General features: G+C 41.0%; 1 protein-coding gene across 9 annotated transcripts in view; it reads right to left on the reverse strand.

The window, feature by feature from the left end:
- Window positions 1–24,930, reverse strand: part of PIEZO2 (piezo type mechanosensitive ion channel component 2) — a 443,262-nt gene that overhangs the window by 23,391 nt on the left and 394,941 nt on the right. For 7 of the 9 annotated variants that reach the window (XM_044382834.3, XM_057313247.1, XM_044382833.3 and 4 more), the window contains 8 exons: window positions 21,884–21,943; window positions 18,411–18,577; window positions 17,282–17,448; window positions 11,096–11,263; window positions 8,146–8,550; window positions 7,581–7,839; window positions 4,478–4,660; window positions 868–1,120 (listed from right to left, as the gene is read on the reverse strand). In XM_044382834.3, coding sequence (XP_044238769.2) covers window positions 868–1,120; window positions 4,478–4,660; window positions 7,581–7,839; window positions 8,146–8,550; window positions 11,096–11,263; window positions 17,282–17,448; window positions 18,411–18,577; window positions 21,884–21,943 — 1,662 coding nt within the window. The remainder of the gene's footprint in view (window positions 1–867; window positions 1,121–4,477; window positions 4,661–7,580; window positions 7,840–8,145; window positions 8,551–11,095; window positions 11,264–17,281; window positions 17,449–18,410; window positions 18,578–21,883; window positions 21,944–24,930) is intronic. The other 2 variants (XM_026495979.4, XM_057313249.1) reach the window with 1 other exon arrangement.

Here is a 24,930-nt window from a genome sequence, read left to right on the forward strand (position 1 = left end):
AAGCGGATTTAGAGGGTGAGTATACACAGGTGCCTGTAAGAACAGTGACTGAGGATTTGGAATCTGCAGTTTCAACTCTGCCTCTGCAGCGGAATGCATCTGTGGGCTGCTACACCCAACACTGGCTCTTTCTGGGCTTGTTATGCGATCTTTATCCCAGGAAGAAAGAGATTGGAGGAACAGTTTTTATAGTGCTGACTGGGACCCCAGGTTGTGGGGTTTCCAGATTGGGTCCCTGATCCATGCCTTCTTCATGTTCAGATTTCTCTAACTGTGAAATGAATATTGGATGACTGCTGGTGTCTGCCTGAAAAGGGTATTCCGAAGATGAAGCTCCTGCTTCAGGCAGGAGCACTGTAAATACAAAAACCCAGTTTCTCCAAGAGTGGTAACCACTGGGCTTATCTATCTGCTGATGATACTCACTAGCTAGTAAGAAATGAACAATTAGTTTAGGATATAAATGGGTGGTTTTGCTAAAAGTTCCCTCAATTAATCTGAAAATATTTTCAAAATAAAATGTGATTTATAGCATTCTGGACACACCCAGTAGAATTCTCTGGATATGACTTAAAAACTAGCCCACACAGGCAGTGTCCTGGCCACTTTTCACAATTACCTGAAATCCTTGTCCTGGGAAGCAATCGGACATTTTGAAGAATGATGTGACTGCCCCAGGTCACACAGCTGAGTCAGGATCTGAACTCAGGTCTGTCTGATTTCAAAGTACTTTCTTCTCATATTACAACATCTATCTCCTTGATAGCACCCAATAAACGCCCCCGCCCAGGACCCAGACCCATTAGCACAAGAACAACCAGAGAACTCAGGATTTATTCTAGCCCAAGGATATCATGTGACAGATACCTCTTTTGGACCTATTGGAAGAAAAGCTGGATCTGGGGGATATCTGGCAGCTGCTTCCCGATCGCTTCCTCCGGATGGCAGTGGGCTGCTCAGGGAAGGACACGTGCACTGACTCTGCCGACGCAGCCAAGTTGATGGACTTCAGAGAATCTGAAGAGGCTCTCCTGCCACGACTGAGGGAGAGCTCATCATCTGACTCTTCCTTGTCTGTGCCACTGTCAGTGATGTCATCTTCATCCCACAAGCCATGGCACTGAGAAAGCATAAGGGACAATTCAGGGGGACGTTCCAGGTGAGGGAGCTGGTTTCTGCCCTACAGTATCCCATCCCACATGATTAGAAAGCCAAGCGTGAAAGATGGTGACTGTAGTCGGTGACACTCCTATTATATGACTGATGTACTAAGAGAGTTAGAATTTAAATGTTCTCACCAAAAAAAGAAAAAAAATAGGAAAAGAACACAGATACATACGGGAGGTGATGGGTAGTAATTAGCTCCACGGTGGGGGGTCCTTTCACAGTGTCTACGTAAATCACATCACCACGGTGTACACTTTAAATATACTACAATTTTTTTTGTCATTCGTACTGCAGTAAAGTGAAGAAAAGATTAGAAAACCAGTGGATTCTAGGAAAGCTTATTATCTAGATGTTTATGGTGGTCCCAGTAGAGTGGGGATGAGTGGGTGTAGATCATAAGAGTTTGGCTAATTAATTGACATGGAGGCAGATGATGTTTGGCAGATGGAGTAAAAGTGAAATTAGAATCACTTGACTTGTTCCTGAGTGAAAGCACTTTCTAGAACATATTTCTCTGTGCTTACAAGTAGCATTTCAAACATCAGTGGGTGATTTTAGCCCCACTGCCCCATGTTCACCAAGTATCTATACTTGAATAATGATGCTGTCCCTCCCTCAACCTACACAGTAGGATGTGAACCCCTGGATCACCCCTGGCTGAGTCAGGAACAGAGCAGCAAATACTTTACTCAAAATATGTTGGTCCACATATGAGACAGAGATTATGATTCACTGTGCAGAGTATGGATTTTCCTTCAAAGAATAAGCAAAAGGGGCTGGTAGGACAGACAGGAGGAAGGACAGCATAAGAGGCTGAGAAAAACCAGGGACCTTGCTGGTGCAAGATGCTACCTGGATAGAAAATCCCCCTTACAATGAACTTGCTGATGCTGCTCGAAGCTCCCCAGTGAGCTCACTGCCTTCTGGGTTCCCAGACTGCCAGACTATGCATTTATTCCCCAGGACCTCGCCCAGGCCTTCCTCTGACACAGTCTGTAGAGGATAAGACCCCCAGGCCAATTTGCCAAAATTCAGTTGGTCAAAAAATAACTTGGAAAATGATCAATTCATTAAAAGAAAAAGTCACCTAATTTACAGACTATTCTTAAATATTAATAGATTATTTCTATTCGATATTCAATGGATGCTATTCTTGTAAACATAGCAAACATTCTAGATTTTCATAAGGGGTTTTTCAACTTCTATTGATTTCTTTTAAATCATTTTTTTCTTTAAATCATTTTAAAAGTTGTTTCCTCTTTTGTCAACATTTGAACATACTTAGGTTCTTTTACTACTTTCATAGTAGTATATTTGTTAGTGAATTCATCCAATTATTTATAAAATTTCTAGCAGCTCATACCAAATAGGATAGTTTTAACCATTTTGAAATTTCCACATAGTTTGAATTGTTTGGTTTCCATAGCAGCATTGTTTAATAGGTTTCCAAAGCTGTAGGGTAGTTTTGTCTTCTTATGAAAAGATTTGTCATTCCAAAAACTATTTTTCATATCATTAGCTAAAATTTCAGCATAATAATACCTCAAATACATTCACCATATATACGAAATTTTCTAAGAAGAAATCAGAGTAATTATATCAATACAAAACACCAAAATTTTATTATATGCTTTAAATACACAATTATAGTCGTTAAACCATTTACATATTAATGAAAAGGCAGCAAAAATGCCTAAAACTTTATACAATTTTTAGTTGATTTTTTAAAAATTTTAATTAAAAAAATAGAGAGAGTGAGAGCATAAGCAGCAGGGGAGGGGCAGAGGGAGAGAGAGAATGTTAAGCATGTTCCACGCCCCAGGCAGAGCCAGACGCAGGGCTCAATCCCAGCACCCTGAGATCATGACCTGAGCTGAAATCAAGAGTTGGACGCTTAACCAACTGAGCCACCCAGGCACCTCCACAAATTTTTTAAATGATGCGCAAAAGGATATAACAAGTTGCAAGAGTGCTTCTCGCTCTGTCCCTCCCCCTGCTTGTGCTCTCTTTGTCTCTAACAAATAAATAAAATCTTTTAAAAAATTGAGGTGTAACTGACATACAACATAATACCACCATATCTTAAATGCATAAATTTAAACTTCAATTTCTAGAACTAAAAATGATGTTAATACATTTATTAATATATTCATAACAAGAATTAGTAAATTGTATGAATTCAGGTAATTTATCAGAAGAACTGGAAAATTTAGGCAAATTCAATTTTGGCTAACTGGCTTCCTTAGATAATATACCTTTGCAAATCCATCACACACCTGTGATGCAGGTAAGGCCCCCCCCCTCAATGGAGGGCTAGGGACTTGCACATTTTGCAAGGTGATGAAGACAGAGTGAAGATCCTGACTGAGTTATATGCAGAGGAAGCCGGGTTTGAAATAGCACACCGAGTAGGACAGAAGTTGACCACACTGATACATATGGTCTGTATATGCGTGTGTGTGTGTGTGTGTATTAACTTATGTCAGCTTGTTCTAAAAAGGAACGAATAAAGATACTACTTGATAAAATGAATTTAAAATATTTTATAAAAGGAGAGAGGGAAATAAGGTAGAGACAACTGGCACATTGATACATAAAATATATATTATGTAGCAATTTCTAATTTTTAGAGTTGAAAGGTGTATTTGCAAGCTTAGCTTATAGTTCACAGTGTACGAGAAAAACCCACATGGTTTTTCAGGGGGATGACAGGAGTTGCTGAACCTGAGACAGGCCATCCTGTAGGTAGGTCTTCCCAGAGTAGTGTAATGTATAGCTTCTCCAACAATAAGCTTACAAGAAGCACAGCCCTGGGCTTCGCTCGACCATTTACTCTCACTAAAGCTAATTGTTTCATGACAAGAAGTATCCCACAAAAGCAAGTCTACTGAAAGAAGGTAGGCAGAAGTTGGAAATGAGGCGAGAGGCAGTGTGATCCACCCTAAACTGTAGATCTCTGGTGGTCTGGCTTAAACAAGGAGCAGAATTTAGTGTACTAGGCATGAAGATATTGCACACCGTCCAAGCAATTCCCACAAATATGGATGAAGTGTGATATGTTCGTAACAGAAGTAGAAATATGGGGGAATTTTCTCCCAAATTTATAACAAGTTCCATTACTGAGCACATAGTGTTAGAAAAAATGTCCAGTAAATGAACACAACTGTTAAAAAAAAGAAAAAGAGCATGTAAGTAGATGCACTGGTTGGCCCCCTGGCCTCACAACCAATCCTAACATTCAGGTTCTCCATGTATATCGCAGGTGGCTGCAATTATCAACATGTGCTGGTCAGGTGTTAATGTGCCATACCTTCAAAATTGACCGGTGGAAGAAAAGAGCCAGGAGTTGAATGAGATCATAAAGGACATAACCTTCTTTCTTTTCCACTCCTATGATATTAGGTGGATGGTAAGGTTTATCTTTGTTCAATTCCACATTCTTGTTCCAGGGGAAGAACCCAAATTGGAAGAAATACTTGACCACAATTGCCACCTACACAAGGACAATGGAAATTAAAAAAAAAAAAAAATTATATATATATATATATATATATATATATATATACACACTCCTTTTAAGAATGGTTATATATGAAAAACAGTGATGTAAAAAATTAAAAGATAATTTCATAGTTTTGATGATAAGAATGAACACAATTACATGAAATAACACTGTCATTCTCACATGGACTTTAGACCAAGAGTAATATTTTACTCTCACTAGCGCCTCTGATTTCAGATACATGAGGGCCAGTCTGGTTACTCACAATACCTACTAAAATAATTTTCTCTATTTGTGAGGAGTTGGCTAATTTATACTGATTTAATGAGATATTTATATAATTATTCAGCTATTAAAATATGGTAATGAGGAAAATTTTGAACAAAAAGAAGTTTATATTTTATGTATTGTATCTCAGGCAGTTTTGATGCCTGTTTTTTACTTTCCTCTGATCTCTTTCTTTTCACCATTTTAAGCTCCCTGGAAGCTCTCCTCCAAAAGAAATAAAAGTAAATAAAATAAAAAATTGCTGGTTGTGGTGACTAGTTCAGGATATAAATGTTGTAGAGAGGTGGTCTGTGACAAAGACACATGAGAAAATTGATGTGTCTCATTTAAGCATCCTTCTAAATTTTGTGTCACCGGAGGTTAACTGCAATATATGTAGTTCATCAATAAAAATATTTTTAATAGTCCTCTTTTGACCTAGTCTCTCATTTTACCTCTTCTCCTGTCTCTCTCCTTCTTACAGTCAAGCTTTTGCAAAGAACAGCCCTGTGTTCCTTACCGTGCTGAGCAACACGGTCACATCGCTGATGCCAGAGCAGAAACCTGAAGATCATCCTTGCCTTTCCCCTTCTCATTTACACCCCACGCTGTTTTAGTCACTTACTAAAACTTCTCATTTACCCACTCATCTTCAGCCTCATTGCTGTTGGGTCAGCTCACACCCTACAACCTCTCACCTAGACAGTTAAGACCGTTTCCTAGCTGGTCTCCATGCCTTCACTTCCAATTTGTGTGAAACTTTGCTAAAGACAAGCATGACTGAGTCATGCCTCTGTTCAAATATTTCCATACCAAGGAGAGAAGGTCCTGAGCATAAACCGTGTTGACGTTCCCAATATCCTGCTACTGTACTGTCCACGCACAGTCTCCGCTCCAGCCATTGCAAACCACCTGTCATTCCTGGCACATACCAGCGTGTCTTATGCCTTTGTTTATTTGCGTGGGTTATTCCTAATGATTTGCAGCTCCCTTTGCTTCCCACCCTTTGGTGACCTTACATTCATCCTTTTAGACTCAGGTCTAAGATGTCTTCCACTGAGAAGCTGCCACAATAGCCTCTCTCCACTCCACTCAGGCTGCATGAGGCACGGTATCCATCTTTCTTGTATACTCTAATAAGTTTGTGTCATATTATAGGGTAGTTCTTTGTTTACAACATATGTTTGCCACATTGGTCTGTGAGCCATTGAGAAACAGAAAACAACTTAAAAAAACACACAAAAAACCTTATTGTCCTTTTCTCATGCCTAGCACAGTTCTAGGATTTTGGCATATAGTCTAAGTTGTAGAATGAATTAACATCAACTAAATTTTCCACTTCCTTGCTCCTTGGTGTGATGGAGAAAATGGAGAACCCAGTTTAACTTAAGTAGGAAGATTTTATTCTATGATGAAAGCTACATATAATTAGCTTTTGTTCCCTTTTCTAAGTTCTTAGTACCTGCTCTTCTTCCACTTCCAGGTTAGAAAATTCCCTCACTCAGAGGCATTAGAAAGAACAGACCCATTCCCCAAATAGGAAGTCATTTATGTCCCAGATTACAAAGTGATGTAGTGGAAGTAATACTCAAAAATTATCATTTTGGCAAGATTGTGATGGACAGCCTACTTAAAATAATAGATACGTATTTGGCTTTACATCTTTTATTTTCATAAGCATTTAAATGTATTTAAATAATTATTATGGAAATGAGACACATGGTACTTTAAACTGATACTTTTGAGATGATTTGGCAAATAACTTTGCTTTATTTTACTGAATTACCTATAAACCTACAAAATTTCTAGAATCTCAATGCATATCCATCATGTGTTCTTCCCTTTAAGAAGCAATTACAGTACCTTGTTAGCGAAAACTTTCCCTTATGAGCCAGATAAGAAAATCAGCCTTCTTCACAGACCCAACACAAAGAACTACAGTAACCCAAGGAACAAAGTCTGTCGATCTTCCCATTTTATTCCCAATTTTATTGTTGTCATGGGAATTTGTGATCTTCTATATATTTAATAGAGAAGGATAGAAAATCAGGTTTAGACAATTGGGAAGAGTGTCTCCTGTCTCCACATATGTGATTAAAAGAAGGTAATTTACTCTTGTGTCATTCAGATTTTTAGGTAGGCGCTCACATGGCTTTGTGTTTTGGTGTGTGGAAACTGGCTTTTAAGCTTAAAAATGGGAAATATGTCTGTTGTACCAAACTATATTTAAAATGCTTACGGTATTGTTTAATTCAGCATCCATTCACTGGACATCCACCAGCACCAGGCACCAAACTTAGTTTTGCAAAACACTTTATCTCAGTGGTTAATATCATAGGACAGATGACCAGATTTCAAAAGCCTACCCCACCATTTGTGAGCTTGTAACTTCGGTCAATTATTTAGTCTCACTAAAGCTATTTCTCTCTGTTAAATGGAGTGATAGTAGCACCTATCTTGTGTGCGGTGTGTCACGTGAAAAGATACACAATTGCGCACTAACCAGTTGTTAGTAATAATCACATGCCTATCTAAGAGCATCCATCTAACTGAATGTCCTATTCAAACTGTCCTGAAGACAGGGCAGGCCCGCCTATGGTGAATACCAGAAGAGGCTTCCAGGAAGGTTCCACCCCAAGCTTACCTCTGTGTAGACAATGGCCATCATCCAGAATCGTCTGCTGGGCCTGGGAACAGACAGCATGGCCCAGAGGAAGATCAGAATGGGCAGCACAAGGGTGATCATGGAGGCAGAGACCATGTGGTTCAGTATGATCACAAAGTAGCACACCATTTCTGAGCGGGCCACCAGGGTGTTGTACATGGCATAGAACAACAGCAGGAACCGGGGCTGGCCAACGTAGAATTTCTCTGACTCTTCAAGCTCATCGTCATGGAACATCCTGTTAAAGTAAACAACATGATAATTAATGGCTCTTCATTTCTCCAAATTACTGATTTCCACCTTGCATGATCCCCCCTGTCTCTCCTGCCTTCCCATGTCCCCAGACTTCTGGTAGAGTCAACTAATAGCCTATTACAGAAAGAAACGTGGGCCCCAGGGTCTAATCTGGACAGTTTTTGCTAGTTCCATTGTTCACGATGGGAGCACTGCACACTGTCTGCTTGACCGTCTAGGTGGACGGTTTTCCATGGGAGTTTCTCTACCTCTAAGCACACTGGGCACAGAAGCCCCCGCGGGCTCTTACTTGTTCAGCAGCAGCTCGCTGGCCGTCAGCTCGTGAGTCAGGGGCGGTAAGATGCTGGACTCAAGCCTGTCCGAGCGGCTGTCGTCGGGGCTCACGGCCATGTGGCTCTGGCCTGCAGAGTCATCCCGCGAGCCGAAGGACAGGCGCTCGAAGCTCACTGCCTTGCTGTAGGACGGCGGGGCCTCCACGTCCCCGTCCTCTGTGGAGTACTGCGGCAGCTCGGCATCCGGGGTGAGGCCGACTTCTGAAGCCTCCGAGGCCTCCTCCGGCCCCCTGTCCGCCGTGGCCTCCCCGCCCTGGTCGGCATCTCCGGCCGCAGCCTCGTCGTCCTGCTCGGCCTCCACCTCTGCTATGGTCTCCGTGGTCCCCTGGCGCGAGTACAGCATGGTGCACTGCGTGGGCTCGCTGTGCAGAGAGAGGATGGCACACAACCCGGTCTTAGCATCCTGCCGACTGTCAACACACCTCCTCGGCAATCCCCAGTAAAAACATTAAAACTAAATACCACACCCCCTTCCCCCACCCTTCCACTGCATTCCACCTGTTTTATTCCTTCAGGATACTCCCACCTGGTCTGCAGAGACTGCATATAACAGCCTATTAAATGCAAAAGCTGACAGTGCACACACACGGCGGTTGAAAACCTGAGCAAGTCACGTGACATGGCTCCTAAGTTGCTAAACCCACCGATGCACAGAGGTTGTCTAAATCAGGTCAGGACTCACAGCCATGGGTTCCAGCATTTATTTCCAAATCAAGACAGAGTTAGCATAGCATACCTACCATTCTATTAAAGGAGGGTGCCTACGGAAACAGGAAACCTTGCCAGCCTGGGTCTGTGGGTGTTGGCCAGGAGGTACTCTACTCTCAATTCTACACCATGGGTCCACCCTTATCCATGGGGGGGGTTGGAATGATAAAACATTGGGTACATTAAACAACATTAAACAACTGCGTGCTTTATGGGAAAAATGGCATACTTCTTGTATATCTGTTCCTCCTCTCCTTTTTCCATCCTTTGCCTTTTTCTTAGTGGTGCTTATTACATTTGACTGAATTTTCACCATCTCTCCAGCTCCCAGCCATCCCCCACTGGGTTCTTTGCCTTGCCCACGGAAACACCACCATTTTCTCCTCCCCAGTGCTGTGGACCTTTGGCCCTTCTCCCTTGAACTGCTGCCCCCACCTCCAGGGTTAACTCCTGCTCTCTCTCCACCAAACAGCTTCAACTTATTTTCTTCTACCTGCTCCTCTTGGAGTGTTCATTCTCCCTAAGCTTCCCTACTTATCTTCACCTTCTGGTTTTGGCAACTTGTCCGTCTCTCTTGTACCTCTTCTTCTTTAGTCCTTTATCTCCTCACTTTCCCTGTCAGGTCCCTGCCCAAGACTTTGGAAATGAAAACACAGCAGCCATGCCAGGGAAATTCATGGCATGCCTATTTTTATTGTCCACCCCAGCCCCCCAAAGGGAAGAAGGGCAAAGATGTTCTGGAGTTGTGGAATCTGCTGGATGTAGAGCCATGCTGTTTTAGACTCTGAAATTGTACTGTTATTCAAATGGCATATAGTGAGCAGCTAGGGTCCATAAACACTGAGATTCTCAAATACACAGATTGTACCCATTTTTCTTGTCATAGACACCAGTGTAGACATGTCAATAAGCGAGTGGATGAATGCATGGATGGGTAGATGGATGGATAATTGAATAGACCTTGGTAGAGCCCTTCGTGGCATCCTGAGACTGAAGAACATTTGTGTGAGCCGTTGTGCCCACTCATGTGTTTAATGTTCCCAGCACCTTGGCCTTCAGTATGGACATCACATAGAAAGCTCTCGGAATGTCAAGGCAAACTGGATTTTTTTCTAGGACTTACCTCAATTAAACAGCCTCCTAGGAAGGTCATGAAATTGATCACCCCAGACAATTTTCAGAGCAGTGGAGCCAACCCCACATCAAGTCTAACTCCCAGTTGGACTCTAAGCAGTTATAAGCATGCTCTTTATGGTTCTGGATCAGGTCTGGCCCTGAAGGGATTCAGCAAGTCCTGGTACCTTCAAGACTCAACCAAGTGGAGTAGAATAGCATATGCCTGCCAGGGGACATCTCAAATGGCCAAGGCATTCCCATCAATGCCAGGCTCCAGCATACTGCAGCACTGTATTAAGATATATAGCTGCCAACAAAAATAAGTTAACACTCCTCTGATTTACCACTGTGCACAGTCGACATTGAAATTTGTCTTGGATTGGGATATTTGGTGTCAGGATAAGCACAACGTAGCTGATGTTTCTGTGCCCCTGTGGGCCATTCTAAAAGACAATTCCAAAAAGAACTTTTGGACCGTATGTAAACAATTTCATTTCTAAATGAGTATGCTTTTATGGTAGGATTTAATAAGACAACTCAAGCCCAAAGTAATACAAGTTACAATGTTCAAAGTTGATAGATTCTACTTCATCGTAATATTCTTTATTGAAACCAAAGGCAAAATATATTCTAACTTTGACAAAATTATTCTTATCAACTAAAAAGGACTACCAGTGGCAGATTTAATTTTTTTTTCCTATTGCCTATATCTTTCCTAACACATTTTCCCCTGTGATGACTGCCTACCTGAGCTCTTAATCAAGGAGGAAGCATGCTTATTTCTTTAAAAATGGAAAGTGTAAAATACTTACAAAATGGAGGACAATGTTTATGATAAGGATTTTTAAAAAACTCCTAACAGACAAAAACTGAAGAGCGGTTAGTTTCAGAGAACAGCATCCTGGGAATGACCAGTTAGGTCCCAGAACGAGCGGCGGTGATGCTTTGGTGAGTCATGCAAATTTTAACATAAAAATTCAAAACCAAACAAAACAAACACACATCACAAGAACTTATATTTGCAGTGACATGAAGGGGAACAAGTGATAAAATTCTGGAACAAAGCATGCACGAGTTAAGCACCTTGATGCTAAACTGCCACTGTCAGCAGATGAGGAGGACATATCCATGCTGAACATTTTACGAAGCCTAGGTCGAGCACGCTCACTTGTTTTAGGAACAGTTTCTGGTCCATCTAAATCATCAAGGGTAGACTGCCTTGAGAACAGCATGGTCGCTTCAGTGTAGCAACTAGCAGCGCAAACAGTCACAGAGACACAGGGTTAAAACACCAATGGTACATCAGTTTACACACGGATCAATCGACCCACACACTGCCATGCAGCAAACCACACGTGACACCCCCAGGACGGACGCCGAGCACCGCAGCGCGGCTCAGGGGAGGGGGGTCAGGAGGGTCCTGTTTGGCTAGACGATAAGACACAGTGGTTCTTGATTTGTAAAAATGTATCGGCTGGCGATAAACCATAAATGGTCCCCTCTCCAGGTGGGACAGGGAAGGGGAATATTGACAAGTCCCAACATGCCTTGCACAGAGCAGAATTCATACTTTATAACTTTGTAGCTGAGCTTTATGCTGTTTTAATTAAAGAAAATATAAACATTTGGAGCTCCCAATCCTGAGTTCATTGAAAGCATTTTGTAACCCAATTGCTGAAGCAGAAATATCTGCTCCTGTAAAATGTATCCAGAACATGTCGATGTTTTAAATTTAACAGTCTCCAACAATGAGAGAGGGAAGCTCAGAAATGACCACAGGAACTGAATTGTCCACCCCGTTTTCTGAGTGGTATTCAGTTAAGCCAAACTAGATGCTTGCGTGTACAAGAGATGCTGGTTTGATATGCAACCGGATATAAACCAACATCCAAGAAAAAAAAAAAAAGAAAATGGTACAAAGAAAACAACAGAGGAAGTCTAGCAACGGCAGGGTCATTTTGTCTGTTAACTTCTCATTTTGCCTAATGACTGTTTTTCTTCTGGGTCATGTTTTAGGTCTTGGCAGATGTTATTAGGGCGAGAACCCATTGGCTAAAATCCTCATGTTGCACCCACGGAGCAACAATCAGGGAGGGAATGGTGGCAGATTCGGTACTGAGGACTGTGTGGGCTACTAGAGGAGGAGAAGCAGAGTTATGACGGAGGCATCATGCCAGTGCTGACATAACCCAAAGAGGGACAAGCACCTCAAATAGCCTCTGAAGGAGGCTACTAGAATAACAATCTTCCACCCTGAGCACCAACGACCTGGCTGACCCAGGGGTACGGGCCTTTGTGATACAGGATGGCTGATTTCCTGGCTGAGTGCTGTCATCAGGGAGCGAACTAGGCCTACAGAGCGCCCGGCCTGCACACACCCAGGGTTGCCCAGGCAGCGACTGGCAGCCGATTAGAAACCGTGCGGGAAGTAACCTCCAGGGTCCACAGGTGAGCAATCAAATGGTCTCTAATAGGGACATAGAGACTGATTTTTAAAGAAAAGCCCTGAGTCCTTTAGAGTCATCAAATCCTTGACAGAATGAGGCGATGAGGACAAGGTAAAGTGGAAACACGATGGCCAAGCACAGGGAGTCCTGGGCTCCAGTCCCTATGCTGACGTTAACTGGCCATTGGGGTTTAGATAAATTAATTGTCCTCTCTGAGGTCTCAATTTTTTAAGAATCAGAAGAGGTTTTAATATGATGAAAATAACTACAGATATGATTGTTTATTTGACGAAGTTGTTTCAGTAGAAATTTTTGACCTTAAGTTTATAGATCTAATAATATTTAACTTGTTCTCTCGTTTATAAGAAAGGGGAACTGAGCCTTTGAACCTCTGTATTTAATCTCCTATTTTTAGGGGCGCACCCCTATGGCCTTTTAGGGATTTGCAGGCAGAAAGATACCGTGTACCCTCCCCTGAGTCCCTGCTCAGGTTTTCTGTGTGGGAACCACTGTTCTAATCCTGAAGTCTGACTCATCTTGTTAATGCCTGGGTTTACTGTCACAGCAGCTGACCCTCACGCCCCACACCATCCCACCCTGTTGGGTTATATGGAGTGTGACCAATTTGTCATCCAATCCAGGGCAATTTTAAAAGGGAAAGGGAAGAGGAGGAGCTTTCTGCTAACAGGCCCAGATGACAAGCCCGAAGCGACAGTTGCTGTCACCTCACTGATCAGCCTGCACTTCGAGCCACCCCAGGGCACACAGCAGCCTCTTAGGGGACATGTTTCAAGCGGTGACCACTCCCTCCATATCTAGGAATGCTCCTTAGAATGTTATCTGCTTCTTGCACAATTTAAAAGAATTTATTTTCTGGGAAAGTAGATGATACCTGATTTCATAAAGCAACCATTAAAACAAATGCCATTTTACAGCTGGATTTGAAGGAAATAGTGACTTTTGCAATAAGCCAAAGTGAATATAAAGTCATTTGTTAGACTTTCATCCCATCTGCTCTATGCCCAAAGGTGAAGATGGGTGAAGGGACACCAGTGCAAGAGCGTGGCCTGTGGGACAGCCGCACCCAGGCTGGGTCCCTGCACAGGGGATGGGGCCACACCGACCATGCGCAGCTCCACGGGGAGCGGTGATAGACCCTGTCTAATGACACAGGCGACTCCGAGTGAACTTCCACACTCAGAATCCCTTCTTGGGAAGACTCCTCCTTTTCTAGACATCAGGTGGCTTCCAGTAGGCTTTAATGTAGACAGATACTGTCTGCAGATTTGGTAGCTTCCTAAAGCAAAAAACTAGAAGTGGAGCTCAGCCATTAAGAAAAGGGCAGGCGTGTTAACTCATTTATTAATGACGTAACGAACCTTCCTGTGTCTCCCGTTTCTTTAGGTTGAAATAAAAAGTACAAGATGCATTAGGAGCTAATTTTAAAGGTACTGGTTTTCTACTAATAAATTCATTGATTGACCACTTTTAAATTTGGGGTATATTCTAACAGTCTCTGTTAAAAAGTAATCAATGGATTTAAATAACTCCCACCTCATGGTTTTTGAGCATGGGTACATTTTTATATTTGTAATCTTCGGTCTGATTTAAAGGCGGTTACTTGATTTTATTTTATCAGTCTTCTTCTTCCTTTTTTATCCCTCTTAGGTTATGATTTATAATATTAAGTTAATTTCTTAACTGGGCATGTTGTCAGTTGTTATGCAGTTAAAAGTTACTAATACAAGAACCAATTATATTTATTTTATGGACCACTTATTTTCAATCCACTCTCTAATACTCTCCTTGATTTGTTCGATTCTGAGTTTTGTTCTCAAGCAGCTATGCTTAAGCTGATCTTAAGGTCAGGAGGCCTGTGATAACTTTGAAAACTTATGGGAAAAATTTGTATTTATTTGTACTTTTTCTCTTTTGGAGATAGTATATCTCAACAATTTTTCTCATCTTACCATTCTCCCCCTTTTTTGAAAACTAGTTGTTTGGTCATGGAATAGGTTATAAAGTGAGTGGATTTGGAAGCTGTGTGATCCCCTGTGGACCTTCATTCACCCCTGTAACAAAGAAGCAGCATCTTGAATATTCACTACATTCAGACAATTTTTTTTTTTCATTCAGATAAATCTTGTCTCCCCCTGCATCTCTGCTGACACACGTGTATTTTTGCAAACTTGCTCAGGCAGTCTTTATTTATTTATTTATTTATTTATTTATTTATTTATTATTAAGGGAAGAGCTACCATGAAGTAACTTGGTAGAATGTGGATAAAAATGAATTTTCAGTTTTTGCATAAAAATGAATCAAAGAGAAAATAATTCTGTTTAAATTACTGATCTATATAGAGAAAATTATTGCAAGAAGAACAAATTTAAGAAAGTTGGCAGCTTTCAAATAGGACAGTTATTTATGGTTTGCAAAAAATAAAAATAAAATATAAACCAAATGATTTTTTGTCTCAATGGAGTCTGCCCAAAGAGAATGAAGCTCCCCTTTCAAAAATGCAGATTGTGGGGCATTTTCAGGAAGACACACAAGGGGGCGCTTGCCTTCAATGGACATGACACTAAATTTTCACTTTGTAACTTTGCTATTATTAATGGTTTTGGAAATTACTGATTAAGAAATGTGAGTATGTTTGGGTGGAGAAAGAATGAGAAACTTTCATTAGCATTTCCATTGTTGTAATAATCGCTTATTTTATTCTAGAAATTAAACGCATCTTGAACAGGATCTCAACAAATAAATGTTTTGACCTTGAAAGTCTTAAGAGTTTCTGTCTTCGATGTCTCTTCTCACAGAAATCTACAATAGTTGAAATATATCTGTTTCTTTGGAATTGACAAATGAGCAAAGATTATTCCCAATTTAAAGGGAAAATATAGTGCCTTTTACTATCCCTTAAAGGACTTTAAAAGACTCATTATTTTGGGGGAGGGGAAGTGCGCAGGAAGGGATATATTCAAGCAGAATTTTATCTGTACAAAAATCACATTTAAATCAATATATGAATACATGTGTTTTTTCACAAATAAAAATGAGGTTTTGGGATACATTCTATTTTAAACCCTGACTTTTTACTCAACGCAATGGAAATATCTTTCCATACCAATAAATATAGATCCGCATCAATAGGTAATTTTTGGGTAGCAAGACAACAGGCACAATTGGAGAAGCTCAAATATAGCAATTTAGCAGCAGTGAAACATAGCTCTTCAAGGTAAACCTTTTTTTTTTTTTTTAACCCACCTTTCCCATTCAGGCTGCAATTTCAACTTGTGGTTATCTATTTGGGATTTGGTATCAATAAAATAGTGTCAGCTCCCTCCCCTACCTTGTCCTGTAATATAGTCAGTATTTGCAGAGGACCGATATTGCACCAGGCCTCTGCGGCCCTGCACAGTGTATGACGTGGGACTGCAGGCCATCCAGGAGCTTCTAAGACAACAGGGATGCAGGGCGTGTCTGCAGCCCTTTCCACGGCAGGAATCCCGACTCCGGCTTCCATGGATAATCCTATCAGTGGGTCTTTCTTCCCAGACTCCAACTACTTAGAGGTGATGTATCTTTCTGTGTCTATCTCAAAATCGAGTTTGAGGCCTGGCGTGGAGTAGGTGCTTTTAAACATGTTTAATGAAAGCAACAAATGTCCTCGTGATAATGTTCCTGACCTATGAAGATCTATACAAGGTGTGATTCATCCAGTCTAGCTCATCACCCTAGGCATGTCAGCCTCCTCCAAAGACAGGACTTCCGCTTCAGCTCAGAAGCCAGCTCTGTGCAATCCACAGCAGCTGTCTAGAACACTGAGGCAGAGAACTGGGGAGGCTCTACCGGGATAGGCAGTGAGAAAGATAGGTCATTCTCAAAGTTGGCCTGGAGTGCAGGGAGAGGCCACGAGAGAGAGGCAGCACAGCAGGGTGGTTGAGAGGCTGGGCTCTGAGCCGAACCATGTGGTTTTGGATCCTGGCTCTCTTTTCCAGTACTTCCTAGCTGTCTGGCTCTGGGTACTCTACTTAACCTCTCTGTAACTGAACTTCGTGTTCTGTAAAATGGGGATGAAAACATGCATCCTGTGGGGTCGTAGAAGGATAGTGAGGTAACCCATGTACAGTGCGTCCTGCTGGCCCGTGGAGAGTGCAGGGCCCCTGTACTGAGACAAAGCTCGTGATCACAGGGGCCAGGGAGGATGGAAGCTGACAGAATCGCTTCTTGAATTTTTATTAAGGATCACAAAGTAACAATTCTGAAAGGAGAAGATCAAAGATAGCAACAGATGGTAGAAGATTCTAGTATAGAAAATACTCTGCGGGGCAGCATTTTTTCAAAGGAATTCAAGATTCAGCCCTTGACACAAATAGTCATTTGGTAATCGGGAAGGCTCATTCTTACTTGCCTCCAGCTTTCAAGTCTCTGTCTTGTGCCCATGAGTCATACTGGTATTTCCAATATGGTCTATTTTTTTTTAAATAGGCTCCATACTGGGTGTGGAGCCTGATAGGGGGCTCAAACTCACATCCCTGAGATGGAGACTCCTGGTAAGATCGAGAGTCAGAAGCTTCACTGACTGAGCCACCCAGGTTCCCCTCTGATAGCCTATTACTGATACCTGATTTTATCTGGCCTGATTGAAGGGAGGACAGTATTCCTTTCGCTTTATTGCACACAGGGAGGTCGCCCAAGGGGGGTGGGGATCCATGTACGTTTTTGATTAACTTTCACCTCACACATTCATTTCCCATATTGCTGAAGCCCAGCTCTTTTACCTTCGGCAAAAGCAAGCCCATTGTTTAGAACGTGAAGTACCTGGAGATACTGTCATGTGAATCTAAGCTATCCATCCTGTGGGCTGTCTGTGCACCGGAAGCAGCGCCAGGACGCTCGTCAATGGTGTCCAGTCCAGACTCTCTGGAAAGGTTCATGATGTGGTTCTGGTAGTACATGTGGATGCTCTCCCGAGTGGGAACATTGCCCTGCAGGGGGAGACATCGCCAGAGTTCTTACTCGCCTGTGCAGCCACCTGGCATCTCTCAATACCGAGACCACCCAGTCCGCACTCCCACCTTGCGCAAAGATTAAAACAGCTAGTCAAGGTGGGGACTGCTGTTAACTCATTGCATTAACGGCTCCCAAGATCACTGGGTAAGGCTCAGAAGAAATCCCTTCTTGGTTATGGGTAAAGATAGTCAAAAGGCACAAACCTCCAGTTATAAAATACATAAGTCCCGGGGTTTTCATGGGCAGCATGGTGACTGTACTGCATATGACTAGAACTTATTAGTTCCATCACAAGAAAAAAAAATGGAAACAACGTGTGGTAATGGATGTTAAGTAGACTGTGATCGTCTTGCGATATATACAAATATGGAATCATTATATTGTACATCTGAAATTAATATGTTATAGGTCAATTATATATCAGTAAAATAAGATAAAAACTTAAAAAATCAAATCCTTTGTTATATGTAGATAATTTGGCTAGGTGATAGATACTAACTTTTTCAGAAACAGACTATGAGGTTCAAATAGTATCTATAAACTGTATATGACTATATTTTGTTGCTCTGCATATATTTTAATTTTTCCTCAGAAAAGTTTCAGATCAAACTTCCCAGACTAAACAACATAATCCTTCATGTGACAGCAGAGTCTGTGCACCTGCACACGGGGGAGGGGAGGGAACAGAATGAATAAACTGGCCGCTGTCCCAGGACTGTGTGTGCGCGTGTGGGCGCGTGTGTGCATGTAGTGTCTGATTATTTTAATTCTGAGTATGGAACAGATTTAAATATACAGAAAAACAGAGGGGTTATGTAAACACTGTCTGAAAGACAGACCGTAGATTTTGTATTATCCTATTTGGAGCTCTGGACACTGACTTTTAAAATCTTTATAATGTGGGAAGAAGCAAAAAGAGTTGTACCAACAGTGTTACCTTTTTAATTTCTCTGGTCAGCATGCATCTTTCAATTCTCAGAACTGTAGATATATCAATATGTTCCCTTGAAATGGAGTTAAGCCAAGTTGTGAAACTATCCACTGTTGCCAGAAACAGAACCCAGGTGAATTTCAAAATATTAAATATCCTCTTGATGATATTATCTAGGAAGAAGAAAAGCAACAAGATTTCAAAGGAGCAAAATGCCATCGGCCATTTTGCTGTTGGGTAGCACAGCGATGTTTTACCAAAGGCAGACCTGGTTTCAGACCTGCATATCTAATACGGAGTGACGCCCAAGACACTCCGCATGATGGGGGGCGTGGAGGAGGACAGGCAGTATAGGAAGTTATGGGTAGGTCTTTCTACACATGCACTGTCGGCATCAAAACCAAACTGGGATAGAATTTTTATCCTGTGGTCAAAACATCAGTCAGAATAAGTCCATGTACAGATAACAGGTTTGATAAAAAGTAGAGATTGCAGTCAAAGATATTTCTCTTATTGACACGGGGATAGAAACACAGTATCTGTTCAGGAAACTGGGTCCTTTAATGTTTTTTCTATAAACTTCTTTTCTTAAGTAATGATTATTGTTGGAAACAATTCTATTGATTCAGTAAGACTTTTGATGCTTGGTACTGCAGCTGCATTTCAGTTAAATCACCTTCCAGCTATTGCATAAAGAGCTCAGTATGTATACTAGGAGCATATTGATACTACTGAATTATCTTCTTTATTCCTATTTCATTCTACTGAGCTGTGCCAATGACAGAATTCTGCACATGGGATTGATCCTGTGCAAACCAACAGATGCTGTGGAATCCTGGTGTACTTGGCTTGTCTTCACTGCCTACAGCTGCCATGTGGGGAGACTGATAGAACTGTCCAGCATGGTAAGCTCAGCTCAGATTGCCATCATAACTGGACATCATCTGGGTGCAGCACACGTGCTCTCTTGTGCCCTCAGGGAATTCCACAGCTCCCTGACCATTGTTAAGGTTAGAGGACGTTCCATAGCCGTGACCTAACTTATTTTAGGTCAGAATCAAAATAAAAGAGGGAAGATGGCACCTTAACTGTCTTACTCCTCCATTCCTGTAAACCAATGGTTTCTCAACAAGGAACCCTTCAAGCCATGCCACCAAATTTTGATCCCTGTGATATCTTTAATTTGCCATTTAAAAAATTTTGTCTTATTAGCGATTTCAAACATTGACTGCAGTAAAGTGAATGCCTAGTGAACACCACAATGAATTAAAAGCTGCCTTAGTATTTATTAACAAAACCCTAAAACACCAGCACCACTACCACCACCAAGAAAAACAACTGTTATTCCTCAATCTTCCCCCAATCAAAAGAACCACAGTCTGACTCTGAATTTAACTTTATAATAGGGGGGGAAAAGTGATTTGTGAATTGGGTTGCCTACGAGGAAGGCAGAATTTCTCCCAGGGAAAGGTTTGCTCTTTTCAAAAGGAAAAGCATCGAAGGGAAGTTTATCTATGGACGGTGTGGCCTCAGGACAGAGTCCAGGTGGGCAAGGTAGAGACAAAGAAGAGTTGAACAGTTCTACCTACTGAAGGAACGGGAATCTTGGAGTTGCCAGCTGGTACCTGGGGAAGAAAGCGGGAATGATCTAATGAGCCAGGCCCCAGAGGCACCAGCTGGGGAGAGACCCACTGAGGTACGAATATGATCACTGGCTTTCCCTTTGAAGTTGTAGCCTGCCTCTGCCATCACTGCCCCCCACCCCTGCTCTCCCCCAAAGCTTCTGTAAAATGCTGTCACACCTAACAGTCTTCCATGAGGCGTACTTCAGAAAGTAAGGAAATGAGAGTATCTTCTGTTGAGCAAAGAAGCCCAGGAAGGGAAGAGCTGCTACATGAAGCTGAACAGAGGGAGGTCCTGCAGATTTCACAGAAGACCCATTCTGAGCCAGAGGTGGCCTGGGGCACCTATATTGCTCTTGCCCCTCCCCCCAACCTGTTTTGGGTTTAATCTGAGGAAGGTACATATTTTCCACAGTGCTTTGGATGGAATCTCTGGCTGCATTGTGTAGACATAAAAAGAAAGTCTGAGCCCTGGAGACTGAAGGACTTGGGGGTTACACCTATTAATAAACTTTAGCAGCATGTCACATTTTGGACAATTTATTTTTTTTCTCATGTTCAAAATGATTGCCTGAAGTTGTGATGATACATACGATTATTTCACAGTTTTGCAGAGCGTGGTCCTGATGGTAAGATTAAATTGCTGTGCTGGAGACATGAATAACGCACAGTTTCTTAAGTCGAGCGATCACAAACTAACATGAGAAACTGCACTTTTAATTTTTATTTATTTCTTAGCCAGAGAGGCAGTAAGGCACAGTGGTGAAGGGTACCCACCCTGGATTTAGACTTTTTTGGGTTCAAATCCCAACTCTACCCCTTAGTGGTTGTGTAGACTTGGAAAAGTTAGCTAATATTTCTCTGCCTCAGTTTCTTATCTGTAAAATGAGGGAGAGGGTTTTTGAGGTAAACAGTGAAGATGCCTAAAGCTCTTGGAAAAGCGCCCAGCAGAGATGTGTGATCTAAAGGGTTAACTACTGTTATTGTATGTGGCTGTGCAGCAGTAAGAGAACATCTGGCTCCCCATATGTGTGAGTCAAATACTCCGGAAATGGGGTTCAGGTTTAAAAATTGTGCCAACAACGGTGTTAGACAGCCTTGGGGAAGTCTAATTTTGGGCCAGCAGATGGCATTGTTGGAAGTACCTGCTGATAAATAATGCACACAGGGATTCCAACCCTGTGACAGTGTGGAAATGGCATGTTTATGGAATTAGAAAGGCATCTGAGTTCATTTCATGTGGAAGCTTTGTTTTGCCTTTTTTTTTTTTTCCTTCATGGAGAAATCTTCCTCCCAGTTACACCTATGTGAAGCCCAAATGACACCATGACTGAGCGGAGTTAGAAGACATGGATTCGGTCCCTGACTCTGTCACTTAGTAGCCCTAGAGTCCTGAGCAAACTCACTGGGAACAGGTGTGCCCTTCGTCCAGTGAGGACTTTGACCTAAGCTTCTAGAGTACCTCTCATTTCCCCCACTGTACTTCTCTCACTAAACTCCTTCTTTCTATGTCCTTTAAAATTAATTGCCAGTATTTTTTTGTGCTTTTCTTTTGGTGGCTTCCATGGGACATTTATAATTTGCTCCCCCAAATCCCCTTTCACAGGTATTTGGGTAAGATAATTTACAAACTGACTCTGATCCAACATTTAATCCAACAGTGTAAGGGTCAGATCTACTTTAAGGAGTCACTTGGAAATTTCACTAGAGATGAGATTTCAAGGGACACTGATTATTTGGCCAAAGTCCAGAAACAGTATTTGATGAATTATTTTTAGGCAGCCTTCCATGACATACCTTCTGGGAAAGCAACATTTTCAAATTTCCCCCAGCTCATATTTGTCTTTGCTTGGTTACCTGGTCCATCAGATTTCTTTTTGACTGGTTCCTCCTCTCGGTCTTCCCACTCCACAGGACCTGCCCGGTGTGATCAGTAAACAGGAGTTAGATCCTTTTAGGGTAAATCAAGTGTCAACACTACTCTTCTGGACTAAAAGGAATTTTGTAATTAAATCTAGAATATTCTGCCTTATTAAAGAGTTCTTGGAGAAGAGTTGTAAGAATTCATAGCTCTCAGATTCTCTTTACTCCAGAGTAAGAATCACGTGTAACTGGGTATGAGTGAAGTATAACCCACTGGCTAAATCCTGCCAGCTTCCTATTGTTAAATGGCCTGTGAGTTCAGAGCAATATTTTGGCATGTGAAAATGATACGAAATTCAGATTTTAACAAAGAGAACCACTTATGGCCTGTGAAACTTAAAACATTCACTATCTGGCCCATTATGGAAAGAGTGTATTGACTCCTGATACATACCATGACATTTTAATTTTGAATACCTTGAGGTCATGTTACGTATTTTAGTGTGTCACCCAGTAGTATGACATTGTAGGGCCCCATTTTATTTTTTAGTCTCTTATTTCAGGCTAAGGATATCAGATCTAGCAAATGGAAATATGGGACACCCAGTTAAATCTGAATTTAAGAAAAACAACACATTTTTTTTAGTTTACGTCCCATACCACATGTCCACATTATACTTAAGCTAACACATTAATTGTTATTTATCTAAAAAATCCAGCTATCACTGGGCCCTGTAGTACTGGTAGTACTAAGACCCTTCATGAACTGACTTCAGTTAACCTTTCCAAACTTATTTCCTACCATGCTGTTTTCCATCACATCTTGTCTTTACCAACTAAGCTGACCTGCTCTTTACCTTTCATATACACTTTGCTTTCTTTTGCCAGAAGGTCAGGCTCTATTAGAGCACTTCTTTATGAAGTACTTCGTTTCTTTATACTCTTGGCTATAAGTCCTCCTTTCTTCTTCTGGTCTCACACTATTTTATCTATGCTTATTTTTAAATGGAACTCTGCAGTTTCCACATCATTAGGGATTTTTCCCCCTATACTTGTGTTCCCCATTTGTCAAGATAGAAAGGTTTGGAGTCAGGATGTCTGTATGAATTCCAGACCCATCTGGATGGCTGTGTGACCTTAGGCCACTTCTTTTACTCTCTGGTATTTCATTTCCTCATCTGTAGGGCAGGGACAATAAAATGTCCTGGACCGTTGTAAGGATCAAATGAGTTACAGCCTACAAAGCACTTATAATAGCACCTGGCACTTCAGAAGGGCTGAATCGACGCACTTCATCTGTCTGGAAGGAATCTGGAAGGGACGAGCCCTTCTACCAAAGAAGAAGGGCCTAAATAAATATTTATTAAAGGAAAAAATAAACATCTATTTTTGTCCCAATACCTTTTAATTGTTGTTGTTTTTGATCTGAAGGTAAACATTTGCACATGAAATTATCTTCATTAAACAGAATAATGAGATATTTACAGGATGACTAAAAACACATTTTTAGAGCTCATCAGAAAATTTCCTAAGAACAGATGTCGGAGGATAGCAAATATGAATTTGGGGGGAAAGAAGGGGATAGTGAGGGGTAATTTGCAACACTAAGTATTAAAACTAACTTGATAGCTACTGAACTCAAAAATAGATGACATTGGCCTGGAGCTAGACAGTAGGATAATGGATCAGAGTCCAGAGTCCAGAAATAGACCAAAGAATAAATGGTAGCTGAATATGGACAAAAGTAGCATTCAAATTCACTAGAAAAAGGGAGAATAATTTAATAAACAGGGAGAGCATTAATGCCTATCTATGTAAAAGTAAACATGTTAGATCTCTACATCACAGAATAATAAAAATTCAAAATGTAACTAAAACTGGGAGGACATAAAGGGAAACATTTGCATAAATATCCAGGGGAAGACTTTCTTACACAACACGGAAAGGCTGAAACTGCAAAAAGAAATCAAAACCTCTTTGACATCAGAAAAAATTAAAAATTGTTTAGATAACCTGAACTACCAAAAACTAAATCAAAAGATAAGCACTGGATGGGGAAAAAATACTTGTAACACATGAGAAAAGGATAATATCCATAATATATAAATATTCCCTAAATCAATAAGGACAAACAACTCAATAGAATGATATTATGGAAAATGATAAAAACGTTTAAACCTCAGATTTGGAAGTACAGAATACCATGAAAATATGAAATAAAAAAAATGCTCAGTCTCATTAGTTAGGTAAATTCAAATGAAAATAAAAGCCATTTGTCATCCCTGCGAAAGATAAACAATTATAAAAAAATAACAACATTCTGTAGGATAAGGCTATAGCAAAATGGCTACATGTAGTTTACATGTAGGAGTGTAAATTTCTAAAACCTTTTCGGAAAATATATATTAAAGTAAAGAAAATCACATCCCCTTACTCAGAAATCCCATTTTTTTATAATCTCTTCTGTGGAAAGCCTGTGTTCTTCCTGAATTTTTGTTTTGCATTTAAAGATACACACACACACATGTATGTATGACTGTATGCATTTTTGTGTGAGGATATCTATGATAGCATTATTCATTGTGGCAAAAATTTGGAAGCAAACTTAATGTCCATTAGTGATGGGATAGTTGAATAAATTATGCATATCCATCTTGTAGACGATTTTGCAGCCATTAAAAAAGGATGATATAGTTTTATAAATACTTAATTGGAGAAATGTTCATGACACATTGCTAGTGAACATATCAGAGTGATCTGTATAGCATGAACTCGTTTTTGAAAATAAGCAAAGGAAAATTTGCCTGCACACATTTACGTACACACACCAGTAAGGAGTGGAAATTAGCACCGCACATGGTGAGGACTTGGCACCTGTGGGGATGGGTTCCCATGGCAGATTATCACATCTACCTCTTAACTGTTTGACTTGTTACACTGGCCGTGTCTTCATTTTGTCTTTTATTTATGTTTTATTTATTTTTATTAATATTTTTTATTATATTATGTTAGTCACCATACAGTACACCCCTAGTTTTTGA

This window comes from Ursus arctos, unplaced genomic scaffold, assembly GCF_023065955.2.
Source record: "Ursus arctos isolate Adak ecotype North America unplaced genomic scaffold, UrsArc2.0 scaffold_17, whole genome shotgun sequence".
Taxonomy (NCBI): Eukaryota; Metazoa; Chordata; class Mammalia; order Carnivora; family Ursidae; genus Ursus; species Ursus arctos.